At 39.5% G+C, this 11,913-nt stretch overlaps 1 protein-coding gene across 1 annotated transcript; it reads right to left on the bottom strand.

Annotated features, from left to right (window-relative positions):
* Positions 1–891: 891 nt before the first annotated feature.
* LOC131280516 (ornithine decarboxylase-like) lies at positions 892–2,276 on the bottom strand. Its single transcript, XM_058307679.1, has 3 exons — positions 1,827–2,276; positions 1,495–1,646; positions 892–1,381 (listed from the first exon to the last, which is right to left on the bottom strand). The coding sequence occupies exons 1-3, from the start codon at positions 2,274–2,276 to the stop codon at positions 892–894; spliced, it is 1,092 nt and encodes a 363-aa protein (XP_058163662.1).
* Positions 2,277–11,913: the final 9,637 nt, after the last annotated feature.

Raw genomic sequence — 11,913 nt, 5'->3', positions numbered from 1 at the left:
GAGGATTTGGTGGCTTTACTGAATATTATATGACTATATATATGAGGATCTCTATCAGCTCTCAATTCAGTTCCATTGGTCTGTGTGTCTCTCCTTGTGCCAATACCATGCTTTTTTCTCTACTGTAGCTTTGTAGTATGTTTTGAAGTCAGGTAGTGTGATTCCTCCAATTTCGTTTTTCTTTTTTTTTTATTTCAAGATACTTTTATTTTTAAATCAGGTCACAACATCAAGCTTTTGGCCCATTCTGATGTTATAAAAGCTACAAATGCTTGCTCAGCAGGTCAGAGGCATCCCTTAGAAGTAGGTTTGAAAGTGAATAAAAATCCATACAGGGAAACGGACTTGGCGCAGTGGTTAGGGCATCTGTCTATCACATGGGAGGTCTGTGGTTCAAACCCCGGGCCTCCTTGACCCATGTGGAGCTGGCTCATGTGCAGTGCTGATGCACGCAAGGAGTGCGGAGCCACACAGGCATGTCCCCTACATAGGGGAGCCCTACGCACAAGGCGTGCACCCTATAAGGAGAGCTGCCCAGCCCAAAAGAAAGTGCAGCCTAACCAGGAATGGTGCCGCCCACACTTCTCGTGCTGCTGACAACAACAGAAGGGGACAAAGAAACAAGACGCAGCAAATAGACACAGAGAACAGACAACTGGGGGAGGGGGGATTAAATAAATAAATACATCTTTTTAAAAAATCCATATAAAACAAAATAATCAACTACTTTCCATAGGAACACAGATAAGTGTAACCCCATCTCCTAGTCTTCCTTATTGCTGTGTCTTTGCCAATCCTACTCTTAGAAGGACATTTCAAAACTAGCAGTAATTAAGTTAAATGATCCCCCATTCAAGCTAAACTCACAGTTAGCAGCTACAAAAATGCTATTTACACATTAATACTAGCTGGAGCACAAGTGGCCGGGTGGCGCTTCATCCCACTTTCCCAAGCACAGGAAAAAGACAGAGCACTGGCGTCTTGCTCCTCTACTTTGGGTGGAAACCCCCCGATCTCGATTTGTTGCATGACTTGCCATGCAGGCCCTGACATCACATAGTAGATGGTTGGCCTCTGGAACCCATTGAAAGTGGAAGCATTAGCCACAGTGTAAGCACCCATGTTCTCAAACAGCATCCAGTCACCCACGTGCATTTCCGGCAGGCCACAGCACTCAACGATCCGATCAAGGCCATCACACGTGGGTCCCCATATGCTAGATGAGTAATATTTCTCATCTGGTTTGCAGCTCTTCTGCAGAAGAGACTTTACATGCTCATGACCATAAAGGACACAATTAAATGATCCATATACTCTGTCATTCACATAATACATAAAGGTTTGTTCACTCGATTCATCTTCATCATCAGAGCCTGTGTTCCTTAAATACAATTTTTTTTGGCAATGATATTCACTGCAAGTGTGAAAGCTGAAGCAACATAATATCGGCCTGCTTCAGCTATGATTCTCACTCCAGAATCTAATGGGAAATACTTGTCTAATGCTGGATTAATGACACTGGTTATCTCTCCAAATGTAAGCTTCACATCATCAGTTCTGGGAGAGCCATCATCAATATCAAGCAGATACATGCTGAAACCAACCTCAGCTCCCATGTCAAAGACACAGCGGGCATCAGAGATGGCCTGCACAAAAGTTTCAGGATCAGTATAGCCACTTCCCACATGGAAGCTGACATCAATGACATCGATATCAAGCTCTTTAGCCCATTCCAAAAGAAGCCTGCTGATTTTGTGTGTGGCTCCAAATTTAACACTGAGTGGCAGACTGCTTTGGAGTCATTGGTGGCAATCCACAAAACCAACTTTTGCCTTTGGATGTGCCCTGGCCACTTTCGTCAACTCAACCTCGCTGTCAAAAGTCATCATCTCAACTCCATTATTGGCGGCATACTTAATTTGAGACACTTGTTTACAAGGGTTTGCATAGATTATCCTCTGTGGCGGCACCCCAAGACTCTGTACCAACTGGATTTCAGTCTTGCTAGCACAATCAAATCCTGTCCCTATGGAAGCCAGGGTCTTCACTGTGGCTTTATTGTCATTACATTTGACTGCAAAGAAGGGGGTGACACGAGGAAGAACTTTTAACCATCTCAGATGTTTCTTTAGAATGTCTCCAAGGTCCACAACATAGAAGGCATCTTTATCATCATCAGAAGAAACTTCATTAATTTTTTGGTCCAGAATGTCCTTGGCAGTAAAACCTTCATCAAGGAAATGGCAGTCAAACTCCTCATTACTGAAGTTGTTCATGGTTTCTTGATGTTCCACTGAAACACAACAAAATGGAAAACTAAGAAACAGAATTTAAAGAGATTTCTTTGAGCTTTTCAGGAAGGCAATTCTCCAGGAATTCCAAATCTTGCTGAATTATAAGACTTGTGGCCTTGATGCAGCAGTGGAAATGTTCTCCTAGCACTTGGGTGCCAGGGCCACCCCCCGAGGAGGTCCTGCAGCCCACAATGCTGCCACCACCGCTGCCCACCTCGCTCCCTCTGCCGGAGGACTGCTGGCCCAAGGAGGCGCCGGAGCTGCTGCCAGAGGGTGGTCAGTGGCAGGGCTGCAGGGACATGACTCATTTTTCTTTTTCAATATATCTTTAGCTATTCAGGGCCTCTTTCCTTTCCAAATAAATTTCATAGTGAGTTTTTCTAATTCCTTAAAGAATGCTGTGTTGATTTTTATTGGGATTGCATTGAATGTGTAGATCAGTTTTGGTAGGATAGACATCTTGATAATATTTAGTCTTCCTATCCATGAACAGGGAATATTCTTTCATTTATTTAGGTCTTCTTTGATTTCCTTGAACAGTCTTATGTAGTTTTCTGTGTATAAGTTTTTTACATCTTTAGTTAAGTTTATTCCCAGGTATTTTTTATTTACTATTATAAATGTATTTTTTTCTTGATTTCCTCCTGAGCTTGCTCATTATTTGTATATAGAAATACTACTGATTTTTGCACATTCATCTTATAACCTGCAACTTCACTAAACTCATTTATGAGTTCTGGAAGCCTTGTTGTAGACTACTAAGGGTTTTCTATGTATAGGATCATGTCATCTGCAAATAATGAAATTTTGACTTCTTCCTTTCCAATTTGAATGCCTTTTGTATCTGGTTCTTGCCTCAGTGCTCGAGCAAGTACTTCTAAGACAATGTTAAATAGAAGGGGTGAGAGTGGGCATCCTTGTCTCATTCCTGATCTTAGAGGGAAGGATTTTAGGATTTCACCATTGTAAAAGATGTTGGTTGTGGATTTTTCATATATACTCTTTATCATGTATAAAAAATTTCCTTGTATTCTGATCTTTTGGAGTGTTTTTATCAAGAAAGGGTGCTGTATTTTGTCCAATTCTTTTTCTGCATCTATAGATATAATCGTGATTTTTTCCCTTTAATCTGCTTATATGGTTTATTACATTGATTGATTTGCTTATGTTGAACCATCCTTGCATACCCGGAATGAATCTCACTTGGTTATGGTATATAATTTGCTTAATGTGTTGTGCAATACAGTTAGCAACTATTTTGTTGAGGATTTTTGCATCTAGGTTCATTAGAGAGATTGGACTGTAATTTTCCTTTCTTGTGGTGTCGTTTCTTTGTTTGGCTTTAGTACTAGGGTAATGTTGGAATCATAGAAGGAGTTAGGTAATGTTCCTTCTGTTTTGATCTTTTGGGAGAGTTTCAACAGGATTGGCATTAGTTCTTTCTGGAATGTTCTCTAGAATTCACCTGTGAAGCCATCTGGCCCTGGATTCTTCTTAGATGGGAGGTTTTTAATGACTGATTCTATCTCTTTACTTGTGATTGGCTTGTTGAGATCATCAATTTATTCTTTCATCAATATAGACTGCTTATGTGTTTCTAGGAATTTGTCCATTTCCTCTGAATTGTCATTTTTGTTGAAATATAGGTTTTCAAAGTATCCTCTCATGATAATCTTTATTTCTGTGGGGTCAGTGGTGATATCTCCCTTCTCATTTCGTATTTTGTGTATTTGCATCTTCTCTCTCTTTTTCTTTGTTAGTCTAGCTAAGGGTTTGTCAATTTTATTGATCTTCTCAAAGAACCAGCTTCTTGGTTTTGTTTATCCTTTCAAGTGCTTTCCTATTTTCTATTTCATTTAGTTCTGCTCTTATCTTTGTTCTTTCTTTCTTTCATCTTCCTGTGGGGTTACTTTGTTGTTTTTTTTTTTTTAACTAATTCCTCCAAATGTGCAGGTAGTTCTTCAATTTTTGCTCTTTCTTCTTTTTGGATGTATGAATTTATGGCTATAAATTTCCCTCTCAGTACTGCTTTTGCTGCACCCCATAAGTTTTGTATATTGTGTTATCATTTTCATTAGTTTCAAGGTAGTTATTAATTTCTTTTGAGATTTCCTCTTTGACCCACTGTTTTTCTAAGAGTGTGCTGTTTAATTTCCATATCTTGGTGTGAAATCTGGCTTCACTCCACTGTGGTCAGAGATATTATTTTTTATGATTTTGATCTTTCTGAATTCACTGAACCTTTCTTTGTGGCCTAGCATATGGTCCATCTTGGAGAATGATCCATGTGCACTTGAGAAAAATGTATATCTTGCTGTATTCGGGTGTAATGATCTGTATATGTCTATTAGATCCAACTCCTCTAATATACTGTTTAAAGTTTTTGTTTCTTTAGTGTTTCTCTTTTGAGATGTTCTATCCAAAGTTGGTCATGGTGTATTAAAATCTCCCACTATAATTGTAGAGGCATCTACTCTTTCACTTAGTTTTTCCAGTGTTTGCCTCATGTATTTGGAGGCGCCCTTGTTAGGAGCATAAATATTTATGATTATTCATTCTTCTTGAGAGATTGTCCCTTTCACTAATATGTAGTAGCCTTCTTTGTCTCTCACAATTATTTCACATTTAAAGTCTATTTTGTCTGATATTAATATAGCTACTCCTGCCTGTTTTTGGTTATTGTTTGCTTGTAAGATTGTTTTCTAACCATTCACTTTCAACCTACATGAATCCCTGGGTCTAAGATGTGTTTCTTGTAGACAGCATATAGATGGGTCATATTTCCTTATCCAATGTCCCAGTCTGAATCTTTTGATAGGTGAGTTTAATCTGTTGACATTCAGTGTTATTACTTTTAAGGAATTATTTGTTAGCCATATTTTGATTGGACTTGTGTTTGTCATATTTTGTTTGTTTTTTTCCTTCTCTTTTTGTCTTGTTCGTTGCTCTTACACTCTCCTCCAACTCTTCCTGTCCTGTTTTTTCCTTTCTGCAGAACTCCCTTTAGTATTTCTTGAAGGGCAGGGTTCTTTTTGGCATTCTCTTTCAATTTTTGTTTATCTGTGAATATTTTGAACTCTCCATCATTTTTGAATGCTAGTTTAGCTGGGTAGAGTATTCTTGGATGGATTTTTTTTCCTTTTAGTACCTTGACTATATCATACCACTGCCTTCTTGCCTCCATGGTTTCAGATGAGAAAGCAGCACTTAATCTTATGGAGCTTCCCTTGTATGTGATGGTTTTCTTTTCTCTTGCTGCTTTTAGAATTTTTTCTTTGTCTTGAGCATTGGATAATTTGACAAGTATATGTCTTGGGGTGGGCCTGTTGGGATTTATGATGTTTGGGATGTGTTGTGCTTCCTAGACATGTATATCCATCTCTCTCAGTAGATTTGGGAAGTTTTCAGCCATTATTTCCTCCAACAGCCTTTCTGTCCCCTTTCCCTTCTCTTCTCCTTCTGGGATGCCTATAATACATATGTTTGTGCATTTTGCATTGTCATTCATGTCCCTAAGTCCTAGCTGGATTTTTTCTATCTTTTTATTGATCAGTTCTATTATCTGTTTGATTTCAGATGTAATGTCTTCCATGTTGCTAATTCTCTCCTCTGCCTCTTCTAATCTGCTGCTATATGCACCAAGTCTATTCTTCATTCCTTGAACTGTCGTGTTCATCCCCATCATATCTGTTATCTTTTTGCGTATGTCTGCAATTTCCTCTCCAAGCATTTTCTTCATATTGTTAATTTCTTCCTATACTTCAGTAAGCTGGTCGCTAATATATATTTTGAGATCTTTAATTACTTGTCTGATGTTCTGCTCCCTTTCCTGGCTTTTAGTTTGTTCATTGGATTCAGCCATGTTTTCCTGATTATTGGTTTGGTTTGTAGTTTTTTGTTGCTGTCTGGTCATCATTTTATCTTGATGGGTTTAATCATCTTGGGGATTAATTAGTTGTTCTTGCATAAGTGTTATGTCTTCTCTTTGTCACTTTGTTCTTCTTGTTCTTTGTTCTTGTTGCTGGCTAAGTTCACTTTGAAGGCAAATATTAGGGCCAGGGAAAGCAAAATGAGTAAGAAAAGAAAGTGTGTAATGTAGTATTGGTAATAAATGTTAACAGAGCATAAATGTGAGATCTGGGAGAGTGGATATTAGACTCATGTAAATTGTGTTGAGTTATAGCAGTAAATAGAGTACCTATAATGAGACAGTCAAGTGAATATGGAAGGAATAGAGTATGAATTAAAAAGCCAGTTTTTTAATGAGAGAGGGAAAGAGAAAAGAAAGACAATAATATCAAGAGTGGACAAAAGACAGGAAACAGAACAAAGGTATTAGAAATTAAAAGTCAGACAATTTGGGGGCCAAAGAAAGGGAGGTGGAATGTAAGGGAGACAGTAGATGAGGGAGGATAACAAGATGTGGAGGAAAGGGGATAGTGTAGGTGGCCAAAATCAATTCACACAGAAAAGAGGAAATGGAGGATGAGGAAACACAAATGTGAAGTGCTCCCTGTAGCTCCTATTATATAAACTAAATATAATAAAATAAGAAGAAAAAGAGAGAAAAGAAAAAAGAGAAGAAAAAAGAGGGTGGGCAAAGAAAAGGGAGGGAAACAAGCAAGAAAAAGAAAAGGAGAAAAAAAACCCTAAATAAACAAAAAAGAACCTTGGGGGATAAAATGGGAGAAAAGACCAGAATATAATGCAATATTAGCAACCAAGACAAAAAAAGAACAAGAAAAAAAAAAAAAACAAATGCTGAGGGCTAGAATAATCAAAGACATCAGTGGACCTCATTGTGCAGTCGATTCAGGGATGGCAAGCCTTTGATATTGCAGACACAAGGTGTGTGAGTCTTTGGAGTGTGGGCCACCAGGGTTTAGGGGACACAGACCTGGGAACTATGCATCCAGCTAACAGGGGCCTGGGAGCACTGCAGTGCAACACAGCCTTCAGGGATCCCTGCAGCTGGGCACCAGCCCTAGGGAGAGGGGCCCCACCTGCAAACTCTGACCTCTGTGTCAGAAACCCAAAATTCTACCTCTTACAAGAATCTTTTCTGTCACTGTCTCACCAAATCGACCTCCAGACACCTCCTGCCCTGCAAGCCTCTGAAACAGCCTGCTGGGTGTGCTGCTGCACTACAAAGAGTTCAGGGACCACCCCAGACAGGCTGCCAGCCCTAGGTGGAAGGGTTCCTCCTAAAACTTCTGTCCTCCACGTCAGAAACCGAAAGTTCCACCTCTTGCAAGAATCTCTTCTATCACTGTCTCACCAAATCTCCTCCGCCTTTTTGGCTCAGAATTTATTTCTTTCAAATGGCCCTCCACTTTCTGTTTCTCTATTGGTTTTGAAAATATAGTAATTTCTTCTTTGTCATCTTCCTCTGATTGTAAAGGATCTAAGGTGGCAGTAATTTGCTGGCACAAAGCTCACGCAGATAAAAGGAATGGATTCCCCTCTTTGATTTGCTCTCTGTAAAGCTTTCATTACACATCTCCACTGTTTCAAATTTAAAACATTATGCCTGAAACCAACCACAATGTTTTTGTATTACATATCTCCACTGTTTCAAATTTAAAACATTATGGCTGAAACCAACCACAATGTTTTTGTATTAAAGCAAACAATTCAATTAACTCACAACTTTTTACAGGCACCCCACTAGCTTTCAATGAAGTTTTTAACACTTGCAAATATTCTTCTACACTTCCCGTTTGAATACCCATTACCCTGATGACTTCGTGGAAATGTTACTTACCTAAAAGAAGACCTGAGACACACTGCTTTGGACATCATTCATGACCCTCGTAGGAGTCCTTTCCGTGGGTCCCAATGCTGTTTTGGAAGACTCACTTCTTTGGGCCCTGCTTTGGAGTGCCCAAAGCATTTGTTGGAGATTTGCCTCTGAACGTTATTGGGAATGAAAGAAAGAGAAAAAGAAGAATGAAAGAAAGAGAGAGAGAGCTGGGATCAGGGGGTCTGTGAGTAGAGACTCATCAGACAACTTTTTGTTTACAAGGCACTCTATATATACCCCAGTCTACATGAGAACAAGCAGCAACATGCAGTTAACTATCAGCATTCCTCATAGTCTAAGGAACTTAAGAAAATCTTATCTCAAGGTACAGTCTAGGTGTTCAATTTACTACAAAATGTATGTGCTCATCTTTTCTTTTAGTCTTTAACAGCTTCCTCCTGTTTACTGGGAACTCTTTATTACCACATTCCTTCGGTTGCAAGCATAGCCATGGAAACAGCATGTCTCTTCTTGTGTTAACAAGTGCCTCAGTTTCCAAAGGGAAAAAGCTATAGAATATTCCAGTCTGTAATTGGATGCGGAAGTTATACCATACTCAGCCATGAAAGGATAGTAGCTGCGGTTGCAACATTACATGAGGTGTCAGCTGACTTGGGCAGGGGGCGTACTTTTTAGTTAATAGAGCTCATGATTTGCTGGTTGCTAATCTCAAGAAAAACCTAGGATATGTCAACTCACAGACTGACCTTTTTTGAAATCATGCTGCTCACTCCTTAAAATATCCAAATCCTCTACTGTGATACTTTAAATCCAGTACTCTGTTGTCCATGCCTGAAAAAGATGATTCTCAAGATTGTGAGGTTCCTGTTTCTCAATTATTATCCCCAGGACCAGATTTACCAAAAATAAAGCAAAGCAAAGCAAAACACACACACACACACACAAAACAAAACAAAACAACTGAGGTGAGGAGCCCCCGCTTCTCTAGACAGGGGGCTCGGGGTGGGGAGGCACAGGCGTGAGAGGATGCACAGTGACTCGAAGGACAACTGCGGAGATGAGGCGGATGGCGCAGGTCTACTTTATTGAGGAAGTACAAGCAGTTTTATAGAGTATGAAGAGAGGGGATTGGTGGAGGGTGATTGGGTTCTGATAGGCTAGCTTAGCTGTTGTTACCTTATAAGGGCATAGAAGCAGAACTCATCTACTAGGCTGGTCAGTAGTTACTAGGGAGAGCTTAAATTTGAGAGGGCTGAGCTGGATAGCTCACTGATAGGTGGAAGAGAGCAGGCGTGTCTTTACGAGGTAGGAGGCCCTGAGATTGGCCCAGACGGAGGTGGTGTGAGGGGGCTTGTGTGAGTTTCCCCTGCGGGAAGGCGTAGGTGCATACCTCGTCCCGAGGGGCCAACTAAGGGAGACGTATTTCGTGCCTCAGACCTCGGAGGCGGCCAGTTCTGAGAGCCAAACTTTTGCAAGCTTGCCCCCAAACAACAACATAAAAATCCTTGCTAAACCTGGGTTAGATCATATTTTAAGATGTGTCTTACCATAAAACAGAAACAGATATTTATGAGTCAGACTATGAAGTAACCACTACAGTAGAAGCAGTTACTGGTCAACAAGCCCCTAGCCTCACCATGCCCTAATGAGCTGTGGTAAAACTTTTAAATAGAGGCAGTCATTTAGCTAAAAGGAAATCACAATATTTATACTGACCGTAGATATGTGTTTGGAGTAATTCATGATTTGGGAAGTTTATGAAAACAAATGGACTCCCTGAAGTCATTAGGAACCAAATAAAGAATGGTAAATATCTGAAGTAATAGATATATTTCTATCACCTAAGAAAAAGGTAAAACAAAGAAAAAATGTTGTGATAAAAGTGGAAGCTCACACTCACAAAACTTAGAAGAAAAATGCCAACCTAGCAGCTCAACATTATGTGGAGACAACAAAACAGTTTCCTTATACAATGTCCCTCATAAGCCCTCTCCAAATGAGTTAGCTCACAGTTAGGAAAGTGTTTTTGTATTTGAAAAAGAAAAATAGAGTCAGTAGGGTCACCAATTAAATTCTGGGGATAGAATCTAGGAAGTGCTGGATAGTGCCCTGTTTGCCCTAGAGTCCCTAGAAGAAACTACATGTGAGTACTCCATGAAATTACCCATTACAGAATGCAAAAAATGAAAAAGGACAAGGAAATATATTGGTGGGCAGTCTTTGATAAGGTACTTTAAAAAATCTGTAACCAGGATCATACGTGACAGGCTTGTAAACTAGGCAAAATTTATTAATGTATGTATCTCCATAAACTTAACCTCCACAACTGGACTATTTGAACATCAGCTGAAGGGCTTTATCAGTCAGTTCTTTCAATGGATTATAATTATATATAGTTTATGGCTTACAGGTATTAAGAATGGGTTGAGGCATTCTCTTGTCAAAATAAGAATGCTTTAACTGTAGGGGAAAAAAAGAAAATGGTTTTCCAAAGCAGAGAGTACCCTTTGAACTCTCAAGCAAGCTTCAAACTCACTTCACTGGAAAGGTTATAAAAAAGAGTGTCAATAAACATTTATGTAATCTAAATATCTTTAAAATATATATATATATGTATATAAATATATATATATATATTTAAAGTTTGGTTCAAGTGTTTCCCATCCAGCAAATCATCCATTGCCCATATCTTCCAACACCTATGGTAAGGTAGAATAAATCCATGAAATATATAAATTAAAGCTTAAATATTGACTCACTGGTGCTGTCTTGGCCAAAACATTCCCTTTGGTCCTCATGGTCCTGAGGTCTATGCCATCAGGCAACAACACTGATCCCACAAGAGGTAATTATAGGGCAGCCCATGTATGGCGAACAGTTCACTAGAGAGGATCTGTAACAGTTTGATGCTGGATGGATCCCAGAGAATCATGTCCTTAGAGCCAATCCATTCCTGTGGGAGTGGACCTACTGTAAATGGGACTCTTTGATTAGATTACTTCTGTAAGGCATGCCCCAGGGTGGGACTTAATCCTCTTACTAGAGTCCATCTGGAAAGAGACAGACACAGGTGCTCAGAGTGAAATGTTCAGAAGCTGAGAGAGAAACCAGAAACTGAAAGCAACAGAGTTCAGAGGAGAAAGCAGAGACTGACAGATGACACCATGTACCTTCCCATATGACAGAAGAGTCCAGGATCACCCACAGCTGATCTTTGAGGAGAGAGCATTGCCAGAAGATGTCTTGATTTGGACTCTTTTCTCAGCTTCACAACTGTAAGCTTGCAAGTCAATAAACTGGCTTTGGAAAAGCCAACTCATTTGGGGAAATACTGTTTTCATCAGCCTCGGTTAACTAAAACAGGATCCAATGATAGTGAATTGAGGTTTTTTCAGTATTGTAGGAAATCAGTGGAATATCCTCAGGGATTTTTTTTTTTAAGTTACTGAAGATTTACTGACCCTCTACCACCTAAAGACAACATTCCACCACCTGCAAACTGATGACATTATATTCTGGAAAAGAAAACAATGAAAAACCAATCTCTGACCTACTTGAAATAAACTTATCAGGTGTTAATAACTTCACATATAGCTGTCAAATTAGAAGGAAATGAGACTTGAGTACAACACATGCAGCTAAAACTGATGTCACTTCCAAGGTGGGTATATGAAATGGTACATGATTCAAAATTAAAATTAACCAAAATAATCCAGAAGCAGTTGACACTGTGTGTGTATCTGATGTGGAGAGGTACTGCCAAGATCATGGAACAAGAACCCATTCAGCCAAGTGTTTTGTAGATTTTGGGGAAGTTTTTTCAGTGATGAGGTACAAACACAGATACCCAGCAAG

This window comes from Dasypus novemcinctus, chromosome 11 (genome assembly GCF_030445035.2).
Source record: "Dasypus novemcinctus isolate mDasNov1 chromosome 11, mDasNov1.1.hap2, whole genome shotgun sequence".
Lineage (NCBI taxonomy): Eukaryota > Metazoa > Chordata > Mammalia > Cingulata > Dasypodidae > Dasypus > Dasypus novemcinctus.
This window is presented reverse-complemented; position numbering and strand designations above follow the sequence as displayed.